The 27,675-nt window shown below is 36.6% G+C and overlaps 1 protein-coding gene across 2 annotated transcripts in view; it reads right to left on the bottom strand.

The window, feature by feature from the left end:
• Window positions 1-20,976, bottom strand: part of Ssadh (succinic semialdehyde dehydrogenase) — a 312,458-nt gene extending 291,482 nt beyond the window's left edge. For both annotated transcript variants that reach the window (XM_090380984.1, XM_090380985.1), the window contains exons 1-2: window positions 20,887-20,976; window positions 13,942-14,041 (exon numbers count right to left, since the gene is read on the bottom strand). In XM_090380984.1, the coding sequence (XP_090237110.1) occupies window positions 13,942-13,962 (21 nt within the window). In that variant the 5' untranslated portion in view covers window positions 13,963-14,041; window positions 20,887-20,976. The remainder of the gene's footprint in view (window positions 1-13,941; window positions 14,042-20,886) is intronic.
• Between the last annotated feature and the right edge of the window lie 6,699 nt (window positions 20,977-27,675).

The raw sequence follows: 27,675 nt of genomic DNA, 5'->3' as shown, positions 1-27,675 counted from the left end.
TGCTCCTATGCTTATCTTTGGTGACACTCCGATTTCTAGGCAAAATGATATATCTCTTTTGGGGATTACCCTGACTTCTAATCTCTCTTGGCAAAAGCACATTACAAATATTGCTTAATCTGCATATAAAAAAGTTGGTTTTCTCTTTCGCTCTCGGCATTACTTTTCTTTCAAACAACTGTTCACTCTGTACAAAGGTGCCTCTGTAGCCAGGTGGGCAGGAGCAGCAGTGAGTAGCACAGGCTTCTTTGATTAGACCGGGGTTCAAGACCGTGAGCCACCAAATATGGAGGATGCGGAAAGGTTAGGGAATGATTTCCGCATATCCCTGGAGCAATATGGTCTTAGTTGCTAATGCTCCTAAAAACCCAATAACAACAACAACTCTGTACAAATCGCAAATCAGCTACCATGGAATATTGTTTCCACATCTGGGGTGGTGCCCCCAAAACCTCTCTCGGGCTTCTTGATTCCATTCAGAAGAGGGCAGTTAGGTGAATTAATGATTCATCTCTAACAGAGTCGCTCCACTCACTTTCTCATAGACGTGCTGTTTCTGCTGCATACCTCTTCTACAGATACTTCCATGGGCACTGTTCTTCTTAATTGGCTTCTATAATTCCCGCCCTCTCTTTCAAAAGATTCCGAACATGTGCCGCCACCAGCCAGCATCCATTTACTGTCCAACTTTAAACTCACAGAACCAACTTTTCATCTTCCTCGTTTATTCATTCAACTGCAGTTTTCTGGAACAACCTTCCTTCGTACATATTTCTTGAAAATTACAGTCTACAGAAGTTAAAAGTCCAATGTCAACAAATATCTTCTTTCGTCTTCTCAACCTCCAACCCAAGCACGGTACTAAGTACTATAGGTTCTAATACCTCTCATGTCTGGGGTTTACATAAAAAAAAAAAAAAAAATACAGACAAACAAAAGAAGGTGTATTAGTAAGCAGCATTAACACAGCAACTTTCATCCATTTTGCTTAACTATTCTGCCTAACATTTCTCTTAAAGTTGCCAAGTAAATGAAAATAGCACGACCCAAAGAAATGTGGTGTTTAAAATCAAAATGGCGAGGAACAGTAATAGCATTTGTGGTGCCTGTGGCAGTAAAAACCTAGTTCGTTTTTTTTATTTTTAGGAGCATTGGCAACTAAGGCCATATTGCTCCGGGGATATGCGGTGGTCATTCCCTGACCTTTCCGCATCCTCCGTATTTGGTGGGCACAGGTTTGAACCCCGGTCTAATCAAGAAGCGTGTGCTACGCACTACTGCTCCTGCCCACCTGGCTATGGAAGCACCATAAAAACCTTGTAATGGCACCAAATTCACATTGTATCTTAAGATGTATATATCAGGATTAGTGAAGTAGTGCAGGATTTCAAAGGTTATTCCTGTAATAGTTTGATTTTTTTTTTTTATAAAAATAATTTTTTGAAAATTTCTTTTATTAATAATTAGTAAATTTTAAAATGGCTATTACAAGATCTTCCTTGAACACTTCATCAAAGAGTACCATGCCTCATATGGAAATAGCCGATGGCGATTTCCAGGCGAGTCATGATTTTATCCTTTGCAGAACCTGTGGCATGTATTCCAAGGGTGGACTAGTGGATAATCATAGCTCACTTGGAGATTCTTTTTTTTGTCACTGTCATAAGGAGTGCACGGATCTTAAGTTAACATTTGGTGCATTGCTAGAACAATTTTAGTCACTGAAAAAATTGGTGCTTGCCCTTGAGAATAATGTCACTGGGAGCTCGTCAGGGCATCAAGGCTCTAGCAACCTACCATGTGATGCACTTCAGATTCGGGCCCCAAAACAGAATAAACAAGTGCAAGCTACTCTGGTTCAAAAGAACTTAGTTTTATTAAAGACTCCATTGTCAGGGAAACGGGAAATATATTTTGTAATAAGGATAGGTGGACTAGAACCAGGGTATGTCTGCTGAGCAACTATTAATGAAGTCACCAAAGACTGTCAGATTTTAAGGGGGCAAAGAGAATATTATTATTCATGTGGAGACTAATGACATTAAGCATGCACGACCTGACAGTTTGTTAGACAAATACAAAACCATGCTGAAGAAATGCCGCAAGTTAGGTCACAATATCTGTGTCTGCAATTCTGTCCAGGCTCAATAGGAAGGATTATATGCTGAAAGCCTTGTGGATTAACTCAAGACTTGAAGGACTCTGCAAGGCTTTTGGAAGGAAATTTCTATCAGCTTGACCCGCACTTGTAGGTAGAAGGAATCTGTTTTGTAGAGACAGGATACATTTAAACAAAGGTGGCGCAAGAGTTTTTGCCAGTATTATTGAGGATACTTTAAAGGTTCAGGGAAACTGCTAGTTTGTGGGGATAAGGGTAATATAGATACACATTTATCTGATAATATTGTTCAAAGTAACACTTGCACATACCTCAAGAGTTCTTCTTTGTTACCACAACTGAACATAGCAAGATGTTCTGAGGACAGAAACGTTTCAAATAAGCAGACAGCTAATGCCAGGGAAGCGAGCTTAAATAACTTTAAGAGGTGTGTCAGGTTAGTTCACTATACAAGAACACTAAGTCTTAATTGTTTATACAGTAATGTCAGAACTGTCGTCAATAAAATGAGTGAATTTGAACTACTCGTTAAGACAAGTAAAGCTGACATAATAGGACTTTAAGAAATGTGGTCTCACAAAGAGATAGGGGACGATGAGTTTCAGTACGGTATGTATAATGTATTTAAGAAGGATAGGGAAGATAGAGGGGGTGATGAGGTCATGCTTCTTATCAAAAGCAGCCTGAGCACAACGAAAGCTTTCCCAGATTCAGACGTTTTGCATGCTAGTATAGAATCTGTATGGTGTGAAATAGCTGGAAGCAAAGGTATAATGAGAGTGGGAGTAATCTACAGGCCTGTGATTGTGAAGATTATGATGAGAGCCTCTACATGCAGATGGAATGAGTAAGTAAACATGAATGTCTTATTATGGGTGATTTTAATTTGCCTATAATTGATTGGAGCAAATGGGAAGGAAACTCCATATGGGAGACTAAATTTTTAAATCAACCAGATGATTGCTATTTATATCAACATGTCAGGGAAAAGAATACTCTAGACATCATCACCATCCAAGAACCAGATGACATAATAGGGCTGACAGTACAGGAATGTATAGCAGGAAGTGATCACTGAGTTCTACGGTGAACAATGAAGAAAGAAGTAGAAGTAGTTAAAGGCAAAGGAATGGGTTATAATTTCAGGAAAGGAAATTGCGACGGCTTAAGATGCTACATGGCCTCTATTAATTGGGTAGATATCTCATACAGAGCGAAGGCAACTGAATTATGGTATACATTTAAAACATTAATCACAGAAGCCTTGAATGCTTATATACCATTAAAAAAATACTCCATGAGGAAGATTCCAAGTTGGATTAATAAGGAAGTTGCCAGATTACTTGAGCAGAAAAAGATGACATGCAAAAGTTACAGAGCAATAAAAAGTACTGAAGCCTATAACAGCTACAAATTGATCTGTAATAGTGCCACAGAAAAGGTTAGGCTGACAAAGGCAGATTATGAGAAATTGCTGGAAAAGAGAGCAAAGAGGGAGGGATAAGGAGTTCTTCACATATATAAGTGCAAAGAAGAGAAGGGCAAACCAGATCAGACCTTTATGTAATAGACATGGGATAGTATTAGATACCCCAGCTGAAGTTGCAGATGAACTCAACGCTTTGCATTGATATTTACAGAAGAAAATCCCTTTACGTCAATGAGAAATTATTGGAGTAAAGTTGAAAAAAATGTAATTAATGATGTTGAAATTTCACATGTTTATTTAATGAAAAAAACTTTCAAGACTACAGACCAGTAAGGCTGTTGGGGTTGATGGCATATACCCTATAATCTTAAGGGAAGCAGCAAGTGAGTGCATTGAACCAGTGAGGTTAATTATGAAAGCATCACTCAACTCGAGAGTGATTCCGTTGGATTGAAAAATTGCCAATGTGTCTCCAATACATAAGGGAAATAAATTGGCCGGTCAGCCTAACTTCAGTAATAGGGAAAATGATGGAGACAATGATCAAGGGTGGAATTCAGGATCATTTAGATAGAAATGGAATTCTGAAGGATATTCAGCACGGTTTTGTAAAGGGAAAATCATTATTATTATTAGCATATGGTACAAGGGAGCCTGAGGCTTTTGCTGCACCAGCCAAAAAATAAATAAATTTATGAATTACCCTGTGTGAGTGAGAGAGAGAGAGAGAGAGAGAGAGAGAGAGAGAGAGAGAGAGAGAGAGAGAGAGAGAGAGAGAGAGAGAGAGAGAGAGAGAGAGAGAGCACAAGAGTCAAAAGTATAAGGGAGAGAAGAATGATGATATCCAGCTCAGGACCCTGGGTGTGCCAAAACCATACTCACCAGATTTCAGCCCTGGGGTTAATGTTTAACTGATCTGGTTAGCTATTTTTTCAGGTTCACTGAAGAGCTGGACTTGGGGAATAAGTTCACCATTGTTTATTTGGATTTCAGCAAACTATTTGACTCAGTCCCACATCAGTGGTTACTTTATAAGCTGAAACAGGTTGGAATCACAGGGAAAATCCTTGGATGAACAGCTGAATGGCTTCAGGGCAGGAGGCAGAGGGTTGTGATAAATGGTTATTCCTTGGATTGGGTTGATGTAAGTAGTGGGGTTCCTCAAGGATCAGTATTGGGACCATTGTTGTTTCTGATTTTCATAAATAACATTGATGAAGGGATAGAGGGTGTGATGTCTAAATTGCAGATGATGTAAAGATTAGTAGAGTAGTTAATGATCACCGCCAAGCAGAGCTTCTTCAGAATGACCTATATAGACTTCAGGAATGGTGAGAAAAATGGCAGCTATGCTTTTATCCAGCAAAGTATCAGAACAGTAAGCCCCCCCAAAAAACTTATACATTTGGTGGAGTTGAACTAAAGCCGGTAGTGGAGGAAAGGGACTTGTGTATTATGAAGCGACCAGACATGAAATTCTCTGATCACTGTTGACTGGTTGTAAGGAAGGCCCATGGTGTCCTATCGAAGATTTATCGAACAATTGCTAATAGAGATAAGGATGTCATAATCCCATTATATAAGGCCACACTTGGAATACTGTGTTCAAGTATGGAGACCACACCGAAAAAAAGACATTGTGGTTTTTGAAAGGATCTAAAGATGAGTAACTCACCTGGTGAGATCGGAAAAAGGGCGTGCATAGGAAAAAAGACTTCAAATATGTGGGTTGCTGAGCTTGGAAACTAGGCACCTTAGAGGAGACTTGATTGAGGTGTTTAAGGCTCTGAGAAGTATAAGAAAAATGAATGAGGACGACATTTTCATGGTTATAAATGATTCTAGAACAAAGGGTCATAATTTCATATTACAGGGGAAGATGTTTAGACTGGATTGCAGGAAGTTTTATTTTAGCCAGCGAGTTATAAATTACTGGAATATGTTACCTACATGGGCGGTAGAGGCTGACAAGGTCAGTCTGGAGGAAGGAAATGCATAGGTTGTCTATTTCCTATTCTGTTATTAATTTTTCTTTTCTTCTTCTTCTTATTATTTTATTTTTAATTATTTATTATTTTTTTTTTTTTTTGGCTGGTGCAGCATAAGCCATAGGGTTCCTTGCACCATGTGGCCATTGCTAATACTAATACTATATGCAGTAGTGCACCTAGCATTTCAGTTTGTGGGGTTAACCTGGAGAAAATTACTAATGGCTTAAAAAAGCTTTCAAAAATTTACCCATATCCTCACAGAAAAGTGTCTGCACTCTGCAGAACCATTAAAAGAAAGCACTTAACAAAACAGTTTATTAATAATTGCTAAATTCAGACATATTTGGAGGCAATTTGGCATTGGAGGAAAATTGCTGCTATGGATAAGGGGATGGTTGAGTGGCAGAAGACAGAGAGTGGTAATCAATGGACACTGCTCAACGTGGACTAATGTTATTAGTGGAGTTCCTCAGGGTTCAGTGTTGGGTCCGTTGTTGTTTTCGGTGTTTATGAATGATATTGATGATGGGATATCAAGTTTAATGTCCAAGTTTGCAGATGATACAAAGGTTGGCAAGGTTGTTAAGGACACCACTGACGCTATGCTGCTGCAACAGGATCTGGAAAGGTTGAACAGATGGGCTGAGAGGTGGGAAACAGTAACCCCAGAGCAACGTATCAACTCTGCGGTACTACACTGACAGTGGTGGAGAATGAAAAGGACCTGGGGGTAATGTGCAGGCAGATATGAAGTTCTCTGAGCAGTGCAGACGAGCTGCAAGAGTAGCTCATGGCGTCTTGTCAATGATATACAGGAATTTTTCTAGCAGGGATAAGGAGGTGATTATTCCCTTGTATAAGGCAATGGTTAGGCCACATCTTGAGTACTGTATACAGGTCTGGAGGCCTCATTTCAAGAAGGATGTAGAGCTGCTGGAACGGGTACAGAGAAGGGCAACAAGATTAGTGAATGGAACAAAGGGTTGCTCTTACGAAGAAAGGCTTAAGTTTTGCAAATTACAGAGTCTGGAGACTAGGCACCGGCGAGGTGATCTGATAGAGGTGTATAAGGCTTTGAATGGTTTGAGCATGCTCAATGCCAATGGGATTCTTCATCTTGCTCAGAATAATCAGCTCAGAGGGCATGAATTCAAATTGAGGAAGGACGGATGTCGGATAGATGTGCGGAAATTTGCCTTTGGCCAGTGGGTGGTTGGTTGGTGGAACCGACTACCATCACCTGTTGTTGAAGTTGATAGCCTAAACAAATTTAAGGCTGAACTGGACAGGTATTTCGAGTGAACGGAGGGGTGAAATGGGAGTGGTGTGTTTTTTTTTTTTTTTGGCTGATGCTGCATAAGCTTGCTTTCTTGCATCATATGCCTCTACTAATGCTAATGCTAATATTTTCAAAATTTTGAGTTGTAAAATGGGTAGAAAGAAAGTTGAAATTTAATAGTGAACATTAAATATAAAACATATTTTATTAACGGTTAAAATATGTTTTATATTTAAAACATAAGTATAAAACATATTTAATGTTTTATATTTAAAACATTAAATATGTTTTAAATTTAATTATATTTAGACAATAAATATATAATTGATATAAAATATAAAATTTAAAAATATATAATTATAAAGATAATAAATTATTTTCTAAATTGTTATTCAAATGAAAATTTATAGCAATTATTTAACATTCTCTCTGTGTATTATACAAGAATAATTAGAAAAAACTGTTCTATTGTAAAAAATAATTTAATGAGTTAACTAATGAGTTGAAGTTTTTGAGTTGTTTACCAAAAAAGATGTCTCGGCTGAAACCACTTCGATTGCACATTTTTAATGAGCTAAACTCATCAGAATGCATTGGTTTCAGCCAAAACATCTTTTTTGATAATTAACTAATGAGATTTTTGGGTTTGTTTTTTATTAGATAACAACTGGATATTAGGCTCCATCTTAGTTTACGCAACTTGAGTTGGTCTTCTAAATGAATATCAGATATCTGAGTCCTTAAATGACTTTTAATTTGTGTAAGGTATGAAAAAGTTGATTCGCAACAATACGTAGTTGCAAAGCAAGACAGCAGACGACAAGCATGTTGATGTAATTCAACTGCATTTTTCCATATTTCAATAGGATCTTTTTTTGTATCAAAAAAAAAGTCTTTATCATATTATCTTCTCCTAATTCAATTAATTCCATCTGTAGTTCCGTGGGTGCCATCAAGATATCAACTAAATGTGGCTCATATGACAATTTCATTTCTAAAGTATGTTCTTCAAAATCAGAAAATCTATCATTGTATTCTTCAATTAGCATGTCCAATACGGTTATGTAGTCTTTGAAAGTGTCACATACAACATATTTCTGCTCCTTTAACTTATTTTTTAAATGAGGGAAATGTTCCCCAGATATTTCTGACTTAGAGAAACGAGTTTTGTAAAAAATTATTTTTTTTCGAAATACCTGAATTTTTTGCCACATGTCATATATATGTCTTGTTTTTCCTCGCAAATAAACATTTAATTCATTTTGCTTTTCCATAATATCACACAAAAACGCAGCATTTCTACAAAATTCAAATTCTTCATCTAATAAATCACATTCTTGTTGTTGTTCCTCGTAAAATTTTTTAATTTGTTCTCGCAAAGCCAAAACTTTTACTAAAATTTGTCCTTTTGATAACCAGTGCACTTTACAATGATATGGCAAGTCGACATTATATGTCTCATCATCCAATATAAGCATGCTTCAAAATTGGCGATGTCTTAAAGCATTTACTCGAATAAAGTTAACAATTGCAATAATTTTGTCCAAATTATTGTTTAATGTGGAAGATTTAGCACAAAGGTTTTGTTGGTGTAATATACAGTGGAACGAAATTAACTTTTCTAAATTGGGCTTTTCTTTTTTAAACAATGAAACGAATCCTTCTCGCTTTCCTCTCATAGAAGGTGCACCGTCCGTGCATACACTCACCAGGTTACCAAGGTTTAGTCCTCTCTCAAGACATTTCTTTAAAGTCGTTAAAAATATCAATTCCACGAGTTCTTCCAGTGAGCGTACCCAAAGTCAGTAGTTCCTCGTAACAATGAAAATCTTCAGTTATAGCACGAATAAAATATAATATTTGAGCAGAGTCATTTCTACCAGTGGTTTCATCTAATAGTATTCAAAAATATACATCTTTAGAGTGAATTATTACCTGAAGTTGTTCTCCTACATTCTGAGCTAATTCATGTTGTCTATTAGTTATAGTTTTTCTTGAGAGAGGTTTGTTGTTTGGTTTTTTTTTAGGAGCATTAGCAACTAAGGCCATATTGCTCCGGGATATGCGGTGGTCATTCCCTGACCTTTCCGCATCCTCCATATTTGGTGGTGATGGGCTCGAACCCCGGTCTAATCAAGAAGCGTGTGCTATTGAGAGAGGTAATTGTTTGTATTTGCCAACTTTTTCCGGATCTAAATATCCTACTGCTTCAACAATACATTCTTTTATCATTTCGATGTCACTAAATGGTTTGCCTTTTTTCCAAGTACATGCGCTATTTTGTATGTAACATCGGTTGCAGAAGTTCCTTGCTTAATAAAAGCACCAAAAGCCTTTTCCTCGTGCTGTTTTTCTTTCTTCAATTTTTTAAGTGCAGATTTACAAGCTTCTCCTTCTAATTTTACATATTTATGGTCCTTGTGAGATAGATAATATTGATTTCCATTGTATTTTTTTAATGTTGTTAGTGCTGTATTACATATCAAACAAACCATTTTGTCTTTCACAGAAATAAGAAAATACTGCATTTCCCAATCTTCTTTAAATGTTCTATTTTCTTCATTCAATTTCCTTTTAACTCTTTTGGACATGATGGGCAATCTAAAAATTAAGCAATTGTGAAATCAAACATAAGAAATTACAGGATTACAAAATTCAAGACAAGAATACATACGGTTGTCAAAATATTCACAGTTACAAATATGCACATAAAAGCAACAGATAAAAAATCATGATGTCACAATTTAAATTTTAAAATGAAAAACTATTTTTGTCAAATTATTAACTCTATTAAAATATTTTTTTTATTTTAACAAACTTAACAGAGGATTAGAATTTTTCTTTTATTAAATAGCTTTCATTTTTTATCATTTGTGGTACATAAAAACAATTTTTAAATAAACAGAAAAAGTTAAACATGATATATTTTACTTTTTAGATCAAAAAATTTGTATTTTCCTTTTTTTAATTATCTGAATAAAGTTTCTATATTGTGAAAAAAATATATAAAGCTTTTTATTATTAAAACGTTTTGAATATTCAAAAAATATTAGTTTAAAAGTAGTAGGAATATTTAATGATTTTATTTCATCTTTGTGTGACAAAGGCCGCACATAAGATCTTAGAAGGCCGCAGGTTGCCCACCCCTGGCATAGCATATACTAAACAAGGATTAGCAAGAAACATCCACGCTCGCAATTTTGTCACCCCTCTCCTCCTACCCACTGAGCACTGTTTTGATCGGGAAAGATGATTTTAGCCACGCCCATGTTTTTTTATTGCGGAAAATGTTCACAGCGATTTAAAATTCACATTTTCTCCATTTTATATTAAATCAGCAACTGCAAATACAGATACTGCGAATAGCGGGGGTTTACGGTATACTGAATTAGTAGCATAGGTGTGGTCCTATAGGTTGTCGCAGACATTCTCTCAGATATGCCAGACAAGCTGTACTTGCTACCTGAGAGTTTTTTTTTTTTTTTTTATGAAATTGTTTGTTTGTTATTTGGTTTTTAGGAGCATTAGCAACTAACGCCACATTGCTCCTGGAACATGCGATGGTCATTCCCCTGACCTTTCCACATCCTCCATATTTGGTGGTCACGGGCTAGAACCCCGGTCTAATCAAGAAGTGTGTGCTAAGCACTGCTGCTTCTGCCCACCTGGCTACAGAGGGTTTTTTTTTTTTTTATGAAAACCCCAAACACGAGAGGTGTTAGAACCTATAGTACTTAGTACCTATAAAAGTAAAGTGCAGCCATTATCAACCCACTGCAGGGTGGAAGCCTCCTCAACAATTCATGCTGAGGGAAATGGACAATCTGTGCAAGGTCATTAGTAATTGCAAAAGCCTCAGCATCTCGACCAGCTGAGTCGGTGTGACTAGAAAACGAAAGCCAGCTACAGTTGTGAACATTAAAATCACCAAGGAAAATTACGTCACTGTTAGGAAAGTTGGACTAGAGAAAGTCAAGTTGCAAAGAGAGGAAGTCAAAGAGCTCCAAGTGATTAGTGGAGTTGGGAGAACGGTAGAGACAACAGATGAATTTGACACAATGAGGTATAGAGATTTTAAGCCAGAGAAGATCGAAAAGAGGAGATTCCAAATTACCAAGTCTCTGACAGGGAATATTGAAATGGACATATCCACAAGTACCACCTTTGAGGCAAAAGGAATCATACAGCAAATAATTTGGGCAACTGAGCTGCCCAAATTATTTGGCTAGTTGAATCAACCAATAACTAAGATTCTGTCAGAAAAAGTACATGGGATTTGGCAGATTGCAAGTGGAAATGGACATCATTGAGATTAGAATTGAGACCATGTATATTTGTGAAATGAAATAGGAAGTGTTTGGGGGGGGTTTAGATCTTTTTGCAGATAAGCTTACTCTATTAGTTTGCTCTACAAGCTTACTCTATTAGTTTGCTCTATAAGCTTACTCTATTAGTTTGACAAATGAGAATGCACCTAAAGAAAGACGTCAATCTTCTTGAAAGGGTGCAAAGACGGGTAACTCGCCTGGTGAGATCGGCAAAATAGCGTCCTTATGAAGAAAGACTTCGATATGTGGGGTTCAGAGTTTGGAAACTAGACACCTTAGAGGAGATTTGATTGAGGTGTTTAAGGTTCTGAGAGGCATCAGTAAAATGAATGAGGACGAAATTTTCAAGATTATAAATAATGCTAGAACTAGGGGACATAAATTCAAGTTACGGGGGGGAGATGTTTAGATTTGACTGCAGGAAGTTTTATTTTAGCCAGCGAGTTATAAATTACTGGAATAAGTTGCCTACATTGGGTGGTAGAGGCTGACAGTTTGGGGGAATTCAAAGGTCATCTGGATAGTACTTTCAGGTGAGGGAAATGCATAGGATGATAGGTTTAATTTCCTTTTCTTTTATTATTATTTTTTTTTTTTTTTGTTTCTTTTATCATTGTTTTATTTGGGTTTTTTTTTTTTGGCTAGTACAGCACTTAGGCTTTCTTGCACCATGCAGCCATTACTAATACTAAATACTAATTCATGGTGTATTCAATAGTAAGAAAAAGTGTGTTTGTGGGGGGGGGGGGACATACATGCTGTATGAAGTAATGAAATTTTTGGATATGGCATACACATGGTAAGAATACACTCAGATCCTTGACATAACGTGGCCTCGACAATGCCCCCCCCCCCACATACACACTACTCGGACTCCCTCCAGTCACTATCTGGCAGAGTAGAGGTAGCAAGGGTATACACTAGCTGATCTGGAAGCCTCCTAAAGAGTTACCAATAGGTTTGGTCCAGTGTACTACTGAACTTATTCCTGTTCTTTCCACCTTTTTTCACTTTCGTATTCCAAAAGTGTTTTCTTTCTGCTTGGAAATTTGCTCATATCCAGTCAGTTCCTAAAAAGGGTGAAAAATCCCATTGCAATTACTTCTACTCTTTCTAAAGTAATGGAGAAATCAATTAACCGCCAACTCTTAAACTACCTAGAAACCTTCCGTCTGATCAATGATCACCAGTATGGATTCTGTCGGTGTCGATCCACTGGTGATATTCTAGCTTATGTTACTCATCTATGGACAAATTCAATGGAAAAGTTCGGTGAAACACAAGCAGTTGCTCTTGACATCTCAAAGGCCTTCGATTATTTGGAATAAAGGTCTTCTAAACAAGCTTGCATCCTATGGTTTGCCAACTGTTTTTTGCAATTGGTTATACAGTTTTCTCTCTGACCATTCACTGAGGGTGATGGTAGATGGCTCTCTGTCTTCTAACTTCTCCATTAATGCTGATGTCCCCCAAGGTTCAGCACTTTCATCTAACCTTTTTTCCTCTTATATATTAATGACCTTCTTCCATTGACCACAAAACCTATCCATAGTTTTGCTGATGATAGCACACTGCATTCCAGTTTGAGAAACCTTGCCCTGCTCAATCAGCTTCAACTTCTCGAATATCCGCTACCAATTCCTTAAATATTGATCTCCAGGTAATTCTGCAGTGGAGCAAAGACAATTTAGTTGATTTCAATCCTTCTAAAATTCAGCTCTGTCTTATATCTCGCAAAAAGGATTCTTCTGCTCCTATGCTTATCTTTGGTGACACTCCGATTAATAGGCAAGATGATATATCTCTTTTGGGGATTACCCTGATTTCTAACATCTCTTGGCACAAGCACATTACAAATATTGCTTCCTCTGCGTCTAAAAAACTTGGTTTTCTCTTTCGCTCTTGGCGTTACTTTTCTTACAAACAGCTGTTCACTCTATACAACTTGCAAATCTGCCCTATCATGAAATATTGTTCCCACATCTGAAGGGGTACTCCCAAAACCTCTCTCAGGCTTCTAGATTCCATGCAAAAGAGGGCAGTTAGGTTAATTAATGACTCATCTCTAACAGATTCTCTCCAGTCTCTGTCTCATAGACGTACTGTTTCTGCTGCATGCCTTTTCTACAGATACTTCCATGGGCATTGTTCTTCTGAACTGGCTTCTATAATTCCTGGTCTCTCTTTCAAAACAGTCCAAACACGTGCCGCCACCAGCCAACATCCATTTACTGTCCAACTTCAAACTCACATAACCAACTTTTCATTCAACTGCCATTTTCTGGAACAACCTTCCTTCATACGTATTTCCTGAAAATTACAGTCTACAGAAGTTCAAGTCTAATGCCAACAAATATATTCTTTCACCTTCTCAACCTCCAAACCAAGCACGGTACTAAGTACTATAAGTTCTAATACCTCTATCTTGTTTTTTGGTTTTCATAAAAAAAAAAAAAAAAAGCAGCAGAGCTGTGTTAACATGGAAGTCTGAAACAGCCACATCCAAGTGCCACTCTCCGGGAGCAGCAATATGAACATAAATCGTTTCAGTTTTTTTTTGCATCTTAAAATTCTTGATATGGCCCAGTAAGGAAATCACAAAATAAGTTTTTTTTTTTTAATTCTAATATCTGATGCTACTGATAACATATGCCCTCTCAAATACTGACCAACTACGTTACTCAATCATTATCTTACACAATTAATCAGTCTTTGCTAGTACCATTTTTAGCTATTAAACTAAAATGTATCTTCCACAGAAATGGAATAAAATATAATAAGATGCTTATACTTACACTTTTTAAAGGTTGCCACATACTAAGAACTCAGTGTTTACCGCCAAATTTGAAAAGCTATTTCATCTACTTTTCAACACAGAAAACTTACAGAAAAGTGCTGAAATAAAAGGTTAAGTATTTATATATGGCCTTCAATATTCAAAATTAGTCAAAAAAATAGCAAAACATACAATTTCCTGAACAATATAGTAGGATTAAAAAAACTTGTTTCAAAATAACAAATACCCATCGAATGAAAAAAGCATTTTAATAATTTACTACAGTAGATACACTGTTAATATCATATGAAAGTACAGTTTTTATGTTGTTAATTGCAAATGTCAATAAGAGCAAAAACTAATGGATGATTTTTATATACTCCATAAAAACTATCCATTACAGATTCAAAATTAAATGTTAAATGTTGTTAAAACCAACATTGCTAAAATTAGGTACTACACTACAAGCCTTTTAAATTTACTTTAAAGCATTCAAACTGGATGTCTTTAAAATGTTTTTTTTAAGGGTTTTGAAATTCTATCAAGTTTAAATATTCACATTTTATTATTAGTAGTAGTATCAGCAGTCAGGGTCGTGCAAATGGGTGGGTGCACTGGATGTGCTGCACCAGCGCCCCAATCTGGGGGGGGGGTCCCCAGTTGAGGGAGCCATCAAAGTCTCAATGTAAATAAATGGGGCCCCCCTTAATCACCTTTGCATCCAGGCCCCAAGTACCTTTGCAAGGCCCTGGTAGCAGTAGTAGTACTCTTAAATGATGCAAGAAAGCAAGCTCATATAGCATTAGAAAAAAAAAACTACCTTCTTCACTGCCCATCTCATCTAATAATATGTCTAATTCTAACATAAATTATTCAGACTTTCTTAAATTCATTCAATTCACTACCCAGTTCAACAACACCAGATGACAGTTTGTTCCAACAATCAATTATTCTCTCTGGCCAAATGCAAATTTTCAGGTATCTATTACACAGCAATCCATTTTCAATATAATTTTATGTCTCCTTGCGTGCATTGTCTGAGAAAGATTACAATAACATCTTCAAGTTTACTGAAACCATGTAAAATCTTAATGCATTCACTGCCACTATATATTTTGTACAGCCATTTAATGTGCAGTAATTTTCAAAATGTTGAAAAATAACATTCTAAAATCCTCAGCATTCTGAAAATTCACAAATTTTCTTGATTATACTCCGACACGACCACCAGGTCAATGGAGTTCACAATAAATCATCGATACAAACGTTAATCGTATTTAGCAGTCACGAGCTTGAGTCCCAGTCCACTCAAAGAGCAACTGCTACTGCACTAATGCTCCTGACCACTGAGCTACGTCAAGCCTATAATGGAGTAAACTGGAATTCAAAACTAAAAGCAAACACTTATTTCTGGGCTGAGCTGCAAATCAAAACAAAACTCAAAATTTTATTCTATGTACATAGACTATGTCTATGTACATAGAATAAACAAATGTCAACACAAGCAATAAAACAAATAAAAATGTGTAACAAGCTATAAATAAATATGAATCGATGCTAATAGCCCCGAGTTCAATCAGTGCACCAACAAAATGTTGGTTTGAGCATGCTCAATGCTGATGGGATTCTTCCTCTCGCTTAGAATAATCACCTGAGAGGGCATAAATTCAAATTGAGGAAAGACAGTTGTAGGAGAGATGTGCGGAAGTTTGCCTTTACCCAGCATGTAGTTGATTGGTGGAACAGACTTCCATCTTTTGTTGTGGAAGTTGACAGCCTAAATAAATTTAATTCTGAGCTGGACAGGTATTTGGAACGAAGGGAGGGGTGAAATGGGTTTTTTTTTTTGGCTGATGCTGCATAAGCTTGCTTTCTTGCATTGTATGCCTCTACTAATGCTAATGCTAAAAATCAAGCAACTCATTTCATGTTCCTTTACTTTTACACCACTGATATAGTGACCACTTAAGAATGGTTTAAGGAAATTTAATGCAAAACTCAAGGAAATAAAATCCATATGATATGGAGGTAATTAACTTAAGATGTCAGAGTGAACAGCGTATGTGATATGGTATGTCACCATGTGAGGATGAAACTATACAAGTTTCAGCTATACAGTCATATAGAAGGCATTGATTAGTGACAAAATCAAGAGAATGGAATTTTGTTAGTAAATTTCTCATGATTAGTTTTGCAATTGTGCTGCCATCCACTGCAGTACACACTTTTTCTGATTGGTGAACAAAAACACTAGGAAGAGTTCTGTGGATTTATTGGATGACTGTTTTCTAGTAGCATGTTAGAGAGGCATCAAGAGAGAGAGCAATACTCTTGATCTGATTATCAGCAGTGATTCTTCATACATTAAAAATCTGCATTGAGCAGATGGGCTGAGAGGTGGCAAATGAAGTTTAACATTGACAAATGTAAAGTACTACATAGGGAAAACAGCAATCCCAGAGCAATGTATCAACTCCGTGGTACTACACTGACAGTGGTAGAGAATGAAAAGACCTGGGGGTAATTGTGCAGGCAGATATGAAGTTCTCTGAGCAGTGCATATGGGCTGTAACAGTAGCTCATGGTGTCTTGTCAATGATATACAGGAATTTTTCTAGCAGGGATAAGGAGGTGATTATTCCCTTGTATAAGCCAATGGTCAGGCCACACCTTGAGTACTGTAAACAGGTCTGGAGGCCTCATTTCAAGAAGGATGTAGAGCTGCTGGAACGAGTACAGAGAAGGACAACAAGCTTAGTGAATGGAACAAAGGGTTGCTCTTACGAAGAAAGGCTTAAGTTTTGCAAATTACAGTGTCTGGAGACTAGGCACCGGCAAGGTGATCTGATAGAGGTGTATAAAGCCTTGAATGCTGTGAACAAGCTCAATGCTGATGGGATTCTTCCTCTTGCTCAGAATAATCACCTGAGAGGGCATAAATTCAGATTGAGGAAAGACAGATATAGGATAGATGTGCGGAAATTTGCCTTTAGCCAGCGGGTGGTTGGTTGGTGGAACAGACTTCCATCCCTTGTTGTGGAAGTTGATAGCCTGAATAAATTTAAGGCTCAGCTGGACAGGTATTTTGAACGAACGGAGGGGTGAAATGGAAGTGTTTTTTTTGTTTTGGCTGATGCTGCATAGGCTTGCTTTCTTGCATCATATGCCTCTACTAATATAATATTTATAAGGATCTTACAAAATAAGATGCTTAAAATATATGAAGAAACAATAGGGGAAGAACAAGCGGGAGTTAGAAAAGACAGATCAACAATAAACCAAATATTCACACTAAACATCAATGCAGAAAATATTGGAATCGGAAGAAATCTCTTTATCTGTGCTTCATTGATTTCAAGCAAGCATTTGACTCTGTAAACAGAGAATATTTAATGAAGCAACTACAAAAAATTCCACTTGATCAAGAAATAATCATGTTTGTAAACAATTTCTACAAAAATACAAGAGCAATAGTAAAATTCAACAACCTTAAAACAAAGAAATTTGAAATAGAGAAGGAGTAGTGTAGGGATGTCCTTTATCCCCGTATCTATTTAATATCTACCTAGAGGAACTAATGAAATCAATTGAAGAAAAAAAGGGTCCCAATAATAAATGGAAAAAATATAAACCACATAAAATATGCAAATCAGAAAAAACACAGAAGACATTATTATTATTATTAGCCATATGGTGCAAAGAAGCCTGAAGCTTTTGCTGCACCAGCCAAAAAAAAACCCTGAGAGAGAGAAAAAACAAGAGTGAGAAGTAGAAGGGAATCACAAGAAAGAGAAGAATGATGATATCCAGCTCAGGACCCTGAGTGTGCCAAGCCTATACTCACCAGATGTGAGGCCCTGGGACATAAACATCCGAGATCAACAGATAGAATAAGTACAAAATTTGTATACCTGGGCTCTTTAACTATGGAAATAGAAATTTGAATGTACAGATGAATGGCTAGACATACATGGATTTCAATATTATAAATATTAAATCTATATAAAGGGAAATATCTGTGCAATGTGGGTAGGATGAGGTGGGATGTCATCCAACTTCTTTTCAGGTCTCAAACCATCCTATTACTTACTAATCTGTGAACTGAAACTTGCTCCAGAGGTTTTAGATTTTGAAAATAATGGTTTCCTCTTTGTTTTCTGGAAGCTGTGTTTTGATTGAATTGAGTTTCATCAGAAAAGTCTCAGTTAATTGTTCGTGTGGCATGTTCGTAACAACAATATGCCACATTTGACATGCTACTGCAAGAATTACAACAAAAGCTGCTTTTTTTTTTCCTTTTCTTGTTCCTTTTATTGCTATCCTTGGCAAAGCCAGAACTTGGCAATCCTACGCCTGGGGCAAAAGTGTTATAAGTATGCCACCATTATTGCAGGTAGCCAATCTTTCAGTAGCATAGCTAGGGTCATCAAGGCCCAGGGTGCAACATGTCTTCCCAGTACCTCTGATTGTGATAGATAATTCCTTCAGTTTGTGCCCCTGAAGCTTGGAGCCCGGGGGGAGGGGGGATTCACCCACATCCCCCCTTGCTACACCTCTGCAATATTTTTGAATTTATAAAAATTACTATTGCAATGGTCTACGATTTGCATATATTTATTAATAAAATAATTTAAATAATACAATGAATATAATAAAACAAAAATATCAAAGAAAAAGAAACTTAAAAATATTCATTTATATCTACAGAGAATTTAATTCTACATAAACTACAAATAAAGTACATATAACTACAAAGAAATAAGAAAACCTGACAGTTTATGTTTATATATCTAGTATAAAATCATAAAAACAAAATACTGTGAAATATAGTACTTTTAACATAATAACATAAACTAAAAATATGCAATGAAGGCGTATTATTTTAATTGAATTTTTCTCACTTTGAAGAACCTTTCACAAGAAGCTACTGTTAATTAAGGCAGGGTAAGAAAAATTCATAGCACTATTTCTATATTTTGATAAGATTCTATTAGACTACTCATGAACGAATTGGAGAAGTTGTAAAGGGGTTACAGATTTTATATCCTGCAGAATATCTGTTGAAATATCAACAGATAATTGAAAAATTTTGCTTGCCCTCCACTGCTAACCACTGGAGGGCAAGCAAAACTTGACCTCCAGGCAAACTTCCCTGTTCTTCCAGTTCTAACCACTGAAGGACAAACCAAAAAGCTCTGAGGTGCGACATGACAAAACGGCCATACTTTATAAAAGTATTGGAGTTTCTCTGTTATTCGAAACTTGTAAAACACTGTTCTTCCCTGATATTTTTTCCTGTAAGTGATCATAAATCCCGAATTTATAATTTTTTTCACTTTTTTTTTTTTTTTTTTTTGTTAGTTGTTGATGCATCGGCTTCTGTGGCCATAACGCCCCTCCCAAAGTTTTTGCATTTTACTCTGATCCAAGCTCGAGGCGGGATTCGAACCCACAATCTTTGGGTTTAATGGACATCCAAGGTGGTCACATGACTCAACATACACTGTTTCTCTCTTGAACAGTACTTTCTTTCCCCTCCTGTGGGGAGAGGGGGCTTTGTCCCCCACTCCTCCCCTTCCCCAAATCTCTTCCCTCTGGTGGAGCACGGGCCTGCTCCAATGCAATCGTGGGGCCATCCTCTCTATCGGCCCCTTACTTTCTTTTCTTCCCTCCAGTCTTCACACCCCCTTTACTGTTGACTTTCACAGCGGTTTCAGCCCTATGTGTCCAAATTTAACTACATCAAAATTTCTTGCCCGACCCATTTAGGCATATAGAAAATATTATTTCAGCGTATAGCCCCTCGCAAGCTTCTAAATTATTCTAACAAATGCTAATAACTAACCGCGAGCAGCACTTTTTTTAGGTTCTAGCCACTGAAATCCCAGAAAAGTAGGTGGCAGGACCCGCCAGAGTACTATATAGGTAACACCTGGTCGGCCTCCCCGTGGCTAGGTATAGTAACATCGGGTCCCATTAGGGGCCCGGCGGCTAACAGGCCAGATGAACATGGGCACAACATGCTACAGGACCCACATACTTTTAAATCCCTGGCTTGTCCAATACATACGCAAATATGGGAGAAATTCCTGGAGCCATTAGACCCAAATATACCTATACCAACACCTTTGGGTTGCCAGGCAGGCACTTTACCCACCTGACTAGGCCGGTTGGCCCCTTTTTTTTTTTTTTTTTTTTTTTCACTCTCACAAAATTTTTTGAAATCATAAGTAGCATTTACAAAGATAATGCAGTATTTTGTTTAATAAAATTTTTATTTTAAACAAAGAACACCAGTTGACCAGAAGCTATTATTTGTGTCGTAAATACTCCTTAAACTTTGGACTGGCTATTGATAGCAGTTGACTAGCATGACTTCTCGGTATGTTGGTTAGGTGACTGCATACTTCTTACGTTCCACTTACATTGTGAAAAGGTAATCCCTTTAACCCTTAATTTGCGCTTTCTAATTGCTTAAATTGCCTAAAAACCGAAGATGTAAAAAAACCATACATAGTTAATTATCTCGTAATCGGTTCGTTATATGGAAATTTTCTTAATTCTACAGAAGCTTTTAAATGTAATTACAAAAAAAGAAATTCAAAAAATTCGCTATAACGAAGTTCGTTAAACACAGGTCCGAATGTAATTAAATCAAAAATGAAGCAGTTTTAAAATATATAACTGGTCATATGCGCCCCGCTCGCGCTACCCCTAGTTCCGGCTCTGATCCTTGACTCCAATAAATAGCTAAAACTTCTCGTAACACTCAACAACTGACAAAAAGCTGGTAGCCATTCAATTTATTTTTTATTTTATTTTTTATTTTTTTGGGTAAAATACAAGAAATAGTTGAAAACGGTGCATATTATAGTTTTATTCTTTATTCTGACAATACTAGAAAATAAAAACGAATAACAGCTTTAGTAACAAGTCATTATGCAGAAAAAATATTTCCGACTACCTTATGACTAAAGCAACGAATCACAAAGAAGAAACCAAAAGGAAACTATGACTGTGCGAAACTGAAGCCATGATCGCAACATTCGACGCCCTCCGACAGTACAGTTTGGCTAGTTCGCATGCACAAAAGAGTAATAATCACGAGCACAATCGAATGAAAAATATCGATTATTTGATTGCACAAGAAACAATCGAAGTAATTCATTCGCGTAAAGACAACCAATGAAATACATGACACGTGATGCTGAGGCCTAAATCGTCGCTACTGTAACAATATTATTATATACAATACAAAATATACACTATATTACACATAATATATTATACACAATTCATAATATACACAATACACGGTATATAGCGTCATGGTCGCGGTTACCTCGCAAGTCACCCTCAGTTCCAACCTGTCGTCAATCGTATTCTGATGGAACAGTTCCGACTTGTTACCGATCCTGTAATTCTAACGGTGCATGCACTGCACTCGCTGAATTAAAAATAATATCTTCTTCTTTTTTTTTTTTTTTTTTTCATAATCCATTCTTTGGCCAGATCGCAAGTTACTATCAACTCTGACTTGACAGGGGCTCACATCTGGTGAGTATGGGCTTAGCCTAGGATCCTGAGCTGGATATCATCATTCTCTTTCTTGGTGATTCCCTACTACTTTTGACACACATACACACACTCTCTCTCTCTCTCTCTCTCTCTCTCAGGGTAACTAGGGAATTTTTTTTTGGTTGGTGTAGCATAAGCCTCAGGCTTCCTTGCACCATACAGCTAATAATAAAAAATAATAATAATGCGCGATGCTCACTGTGTCTGCCGGTCTATATATAGTACATAGTACCAATATACTACGTACTCGCAGTAATATATATACAGTATATATTTTTCTCTCTTATCTGTATTCTGGGAAAATAGCTATTCCAACGCATGTTCAGAAAGAATAAAGAAACAATTTACAGGAAGTGCTGTTGCACCTTATTGTTTTTATAATTACCTACTTTTATTATTTTGCAATCAAATTCTTATATAGTTAGGAAATTTGTTTTTATGAAAACGCGTTGAAATTGCTATTTTTTCATAAACAGATAAGAGAGAAATATATATATATATATATATATATATATATATATATATATATTACTGCGAGTATGTAGTATATTGCCAGTATTAGACCAGCAGATATAGTGAGCATCGCCCATACTCTGACAATTCCCAGCACACAGACCGGCAGATATAGGCAGCGTGACGCATGCTCAGTCAAGTCTGAGCTGATAGTAAGGGCGGAAACACGTTACCACACACACACACACACACAGAGTAGTAAGATATCTTACAACTCTGTGCACATTACTATCACTTCACCTGTATGCATGTCTAAATGTGGAGGAGCTATGTTTGCCATTAAGTTTATTGCTCGGAGACGCACTGTTGTCATTGGCTGTATTCACAAGATAACACGTCGGGCTTCAAGGCTGAATCACGTTGTCAACTATGATTTTTCTGTTCGAACAGAAATTTCGTTAGGCGTGACAAGAGGAAAATGGAAGGAATGCTAATAGAAAATTAAATTACAAGTAAATAATCTGTTTGAGCGACCAAATAAGAATATCAGAAAACAAATAACAACAACATCATGGATGTTGCTCCTGTGCGCATTCCGAAGCACCCTCGACTTCGACCAGCTACTCGGCATACTCACCGCAAATGTCCAGTCACAGAGACGCTCAAAAATAGCCAAAGGAGAAAAATAGACCAACAGTATTACAAACAAGTCGATCATTTCAATTTTCACAACTTCTTACAACTCAACAATTTCTTACAAGTTCAAATTTGTAGGGTTGAGAAGTAGTTTTTGTTGTTATTAAATTATATTAAAAATTTTTGTTTGGTATTTTGACAGAATAAATCCTTATTCAAAATTAAACTTGCAGTATTTCAACTTTCTTTAATGCTGATTGAATTTCGAAATTGCGTATTTTGCCCTTGAATGTCAGCCTTAATTAGATTATATAGGAAATTAAATTCTTCTCTATTCATCGGCAAGTACTTCTTAAAACGATTTTCATCTTCTTCTAAGTCCTGCAGTAAATGATGGAATTCGCCTTTTTCTGCTCTCTTCCAATTTATGTCGTGTATCCATTGCGTACTCTCTTTTGTTTTCTCGGCTATAAGAAAAGCAAATGCATTTTCTAAATCTTTTTCAAAATCTGAAGAAGAGGATGAACTGTGTAGGGTTGCCAGATATAGCCCATATTTCGGGATATAATACCCCTTTTTGGAATTATAACAAATTTCCAAGATACCCCTTTTTTAAAATTTGAAATGGGGTATTTGAAAAAAGCAGAAATCATAAAACACCCTGTTTAGATGATTATTTAGGAAGAAAGAATTAACTGACGATAAAGTTGTTGTAGAAACGCATTCTTAAAGATTCAAAAAAAAAAAAAAACACTCTATCCTATTTACAAAGATGGTTATAGAATATTTATATTATGCTTACTTTGTAACCTTTTATATTCTACTTTACTTCTTTTTTATTTCATTGTAATGTTTTAAGGCTCAGGCAACAAACTTTTTTCTTAATTTAAAATTCCCAATATCAATATCGACTTGCTGTATGAAGAATATGTTCTGTTGAAATCATTCCATAAAAATATTGAGACAAAAGACCTCAAAAATACCACAGATGTTTGGATACAAATTTTAAATACATACGAAGTACGTAATACAGAAAAAAATATATTAATTTTGTTTTTGCTTTGCCTCACTCAAATGCAATGAGTGAGCCAGTATTTAGCTCAATGTTTAAGGCATGGAAGGATAGAAATAAGCACAGAGTAGTAAGATATTACCTTACTACTCTGTGACTGGAATCAGTAGCGGATTAAGGATAGTTGGGACCCCTAGTCAAATTACATCTGGGGGCCCACCAAAAAAATAATAATAATAAAAAAAGAATAAAAAATAAATAAAAGTTAGGTGGCAAATAAATGAAATTTTGTACTTTTGAATTTTCGCTTAAATTAATCAAGATTTTTATGATGTTTACTGAAAACATTAATCTATTTTAGAACACTATAGGAAAATGTTTTGGCTTGGGGCCTCTAGGCACGTGCCTCATTGCCTTAATGGGTAATCCGCCACTGACTGGAATAGTATCTTATTACTCTGGAAATAAGAATGTTGAAGAACTGTTGGCGAAAACCAATCACAATATATCATGCAAAGAATTTTACGCATGGGCACTAAAAAATGAAAAACTGTTAAATGAATTAAAGCACAGGCTATAATTCGATTAATTTTATTAAAATTTGACTAACTTTACATTCCATGATCTTGTAAAAATCAACAAAATATACAAATAAAATGTTTATTATTAAAAATCGTTTTTTTTTTTTTTTAAGATATGATGCGAATACCTCAAGACGAGGAATAAATACCCCAACTATATACGCCGAGATCAAGTTTTTAATCTGGTTACCCTACTTTACAGTGATGCTTCCTCTGGGAACGACTTCACAAAGTACAGTACTGTAGTAACATAGTGTCAACTCCCATAGACGATAATGTTAATTCCGGTTAACCGTTAAAACGCATAGAAAGTGGCGCCACCAATGTTTCGGCGGGAATTGCGAAGAGTGCGGGGAGAATTTTCTACAGCTTCGTAATTGCGATAAACAATACAGTATACAGTATCAATTCCCGACATTTAGTATGAAATATTAACAATTAATTATTGTTCAAAGACAAAAAAAAAAAAAAGACGGTAGAATAACGAAATATAAACATAAGTAATGATATCGGCAAGTTTAAATTAATGGTTATGATAGCCGTATAGTAACGCTAAAGGGACTTGTTTTCTCCTTCCTCATTCTAAAACCCTGTTTATTTTCCCTCCCCCTTTTTTCTCCCTTCTTATAATTTAAATTCATTTCTCAAGTATACATATGGTAATTTACGTATGTTTTCATATATTTAATTCTTTTCCTTTCTTTATTTATTTATTAGTCGTGAGTTAGGGTTAAATTTGAAAGTGTCTGCAATTCTGCCCAGACACAATAGCAGGGTGTACATGATAAGAGCCTTGTGAATCAATTCAGCCCTGGAGGAAATGTGCAAGTCTCAAGGGATAGAATTTTTTTCAGTCTGGTCTATGCTTGTTAACAGGAGAGACTGCTTCTACAGGGATGGGATACACTTAAATCGAAAAGTTGCAAGAATATTTGCTGATGCTATCGAGGCAGTGTTAGGTGGGTCGGAAAATTGCTAGCTTGGGGGAATTAACAGACTAAAAGGTTAAAAGTAGCCGCAGGCAGATGTGGGTGTATGTGATTCTTGCACTACTTCTATTAGAATAAGCAGCGGCCTGGGCGAGGGGTGTTGGGGGTTTCAGGTACTTATGGTAGTCATCATGAAACAGGTAGGTATAAGGGATGTGTTAGGGTAAATAATAATAAGAATAGTTACATGTATACCTGTATGTATACAGCTGCTAGAAGTACAGTAAATAAATTTGATGAATTTGAAGTGTTGGTCAAGACATCACAGGTGGATATTGTTGGGATAGAGAAAGATGTGGTGTCACAGATAACGAATGCAGAACTGGAATTTGGGGAGTACAATGTGTACAGAAAGGATAGGCAGGATAGGAAGGGAGGAGGTGTTATGCTGTTAATTAAGAAAAACATAAAATCAAAAAAGTGCATCCAGTTGATATAGATGAACAGTGCACTGTTGAGTCAGTTTGGTATGACATAAGCACTGCAAAAGCAAAAATAAGAGTAGGAGTGTATTATAGGCCTAATTACTCGAATGAGTACAATGAACACTTGTACAGAGAAATAGAGTGGGCTAGAAAATCAGAATTTCTTATAATGGGAGATTTTAACTTCCCCGTTATATAGCCTGGAACTTGTGGTTTGGTCACTCACACACTAGTAAGACTTTTGTGGATTTATTGGATGATTGTTTTCTACAGCAGCATGTTCGAGAGGCAACCAGAGAGGGTAATGCTCTTGATCTGGTTATCAGCAGTGATCATTCATGTATTAAGAATTTGCAGATAAAGGAACCACTGGGTGGCAGTGATCACAGTGTACTGATGCGGGATTTACTTAAAGATATAATTACAATCAGGAGTAAAGGAAGGACTTTTTGCTTCCATAAAGGTGACTACAGTAGTCTCAGACAGTTTTTAAATTCTGTACAGTGGGACCAACTGATGATGTTACCAACAGCAAATTCAAAATGAGAAGCATTCAAAGAATTTATCTTAGAAGCTACTAAGCTCTACATACCAACTTAGAAATATTGTTCAAGGTTTAGGCCTAAATGGATGTCAGATGAACTAATGAGACATATGGCAGAGAAAAAAATGCATGGGATACATATAAATTAATGGGTCACATGGAAGCCTATGATAGATATAAGCTGGTCTGTAACCAAGCCACAAAGGAGATTAGGTAGCAAAAGGCACATTATGAGAAATCCTTGGCAAAGGATGCAAAGAAAAACAACAAAGAGTTCTTTACCTAAGTAAACTCTAGAAGGAAAGGGATAAATCAGATTGGGCCACTGGATATTGATGGTTCACCTGTTGATGATCCTGCTCAGGTGGCTAACAAACTAAATGAATATTTTAACATTAGCATTAGCTAAAAAATTCTAATGCTAATGAGGAGTTATTCAGGGAGGAAAATGCCAAAGGTGAGTTCAACTCTGGCAGTGAGCTGGATGATTATGTAATAACTGAGAGGAAAGTGGAGCAGAAATTGTTGAAGATAAACATAAAAAAGGCAACCAGTGTGGATGGGATCTATCCAGTTATATTAAAGGAGGCAACAAAGAAAGTAAGCAAACCCTTAGCCATAATTATGAGAGCTTCTTTGGACTCAGGGGAGGTAACTATGGACTGGAGATGTGCAAATATGACCCCAATTCACAAAGGAGGATCAAAGGGTGACACAAGTAATTATAGACCTGTTAGTTTAACTTCTGTTCCAGGAAAATTAATGGAGGCACTGGTTAAAGAAGCACTGCAGGATCATCTAGACAAGACTTCAGTTATAGCTCGGACACAGCATGGTTTTGTTAAGGGAAAGCCTTGCCTGACCCATTTGATTGGCTACTATGATGTGGTCACAAATGAACTGGATGCAGGGAATAACTTTGATATCTTATATTTGGATCTTAGAAAGGCTTTTGATACTGTTGCACCTTGAAAACTGCAGCACAAATTAGAACAGTGTGGCATTAGAGGCAAATTGCTGTTATGGATAAAGGGGTGGTTGAGGGATAGAAGATAGAGAGTGGTATTCAATGCACACTGCTCATCATCGTGGACTAATGTTATTAGTGGAGTCCCACAAGGTTCAGTGTTGGGTCCATTATTGTTTTCTGTGTTTATAAATAATATTGATGATGGTATATCAAGCTTAATGTCCAAGTTTGCAGACGATACAAAGGTTGGCAGGGTAAGGATACTACTGATGCTATGATGCTGCAACAGGATCTGGAAAGGTTGAGCAGATGGGCTGAGATGTGGCAAATGAAGTTTAACCTTGACAAATGTAAAATACCACATATGGGAAGCAGGAACCCCAGGGTGACGTATTAACTCTGTGGTACTACACTGACAGTGGTAGAGCATGAAAAGGACCTGGGGGTAATTGTACAGGCAGATAAGAAGTTTTCTGAGCAGTGCAGACGGTCTCGCAAGAGTAGTCAATGGTGTCTTCTCAATGATATACAGAAATTATTCTAGCAGGGATAAGGAGGTGATTAT

This window comes from Mastigoproctus giganteus, chromosome 9 (genome assembly GCF_048544385.1).
Source record: "Mastigoproctus giganteus isolate SK-2022 chromosome 9, ASM4854438v1, whole genome shotgun sequence".
Taxonomy (NCBI): domain Eukaryota; kingdom Metazoa; phylum Arthropoda; class Arachnida; order Uropygi; family Thelyphonidae; genus Mastigoproctus; species Mastigoproctus giganteus.
The sequence above is the reverse complement of the archived record's forward strand: the minus strand, read 5'-3'. Positions and strand labels throughout refer to the sequence as shown.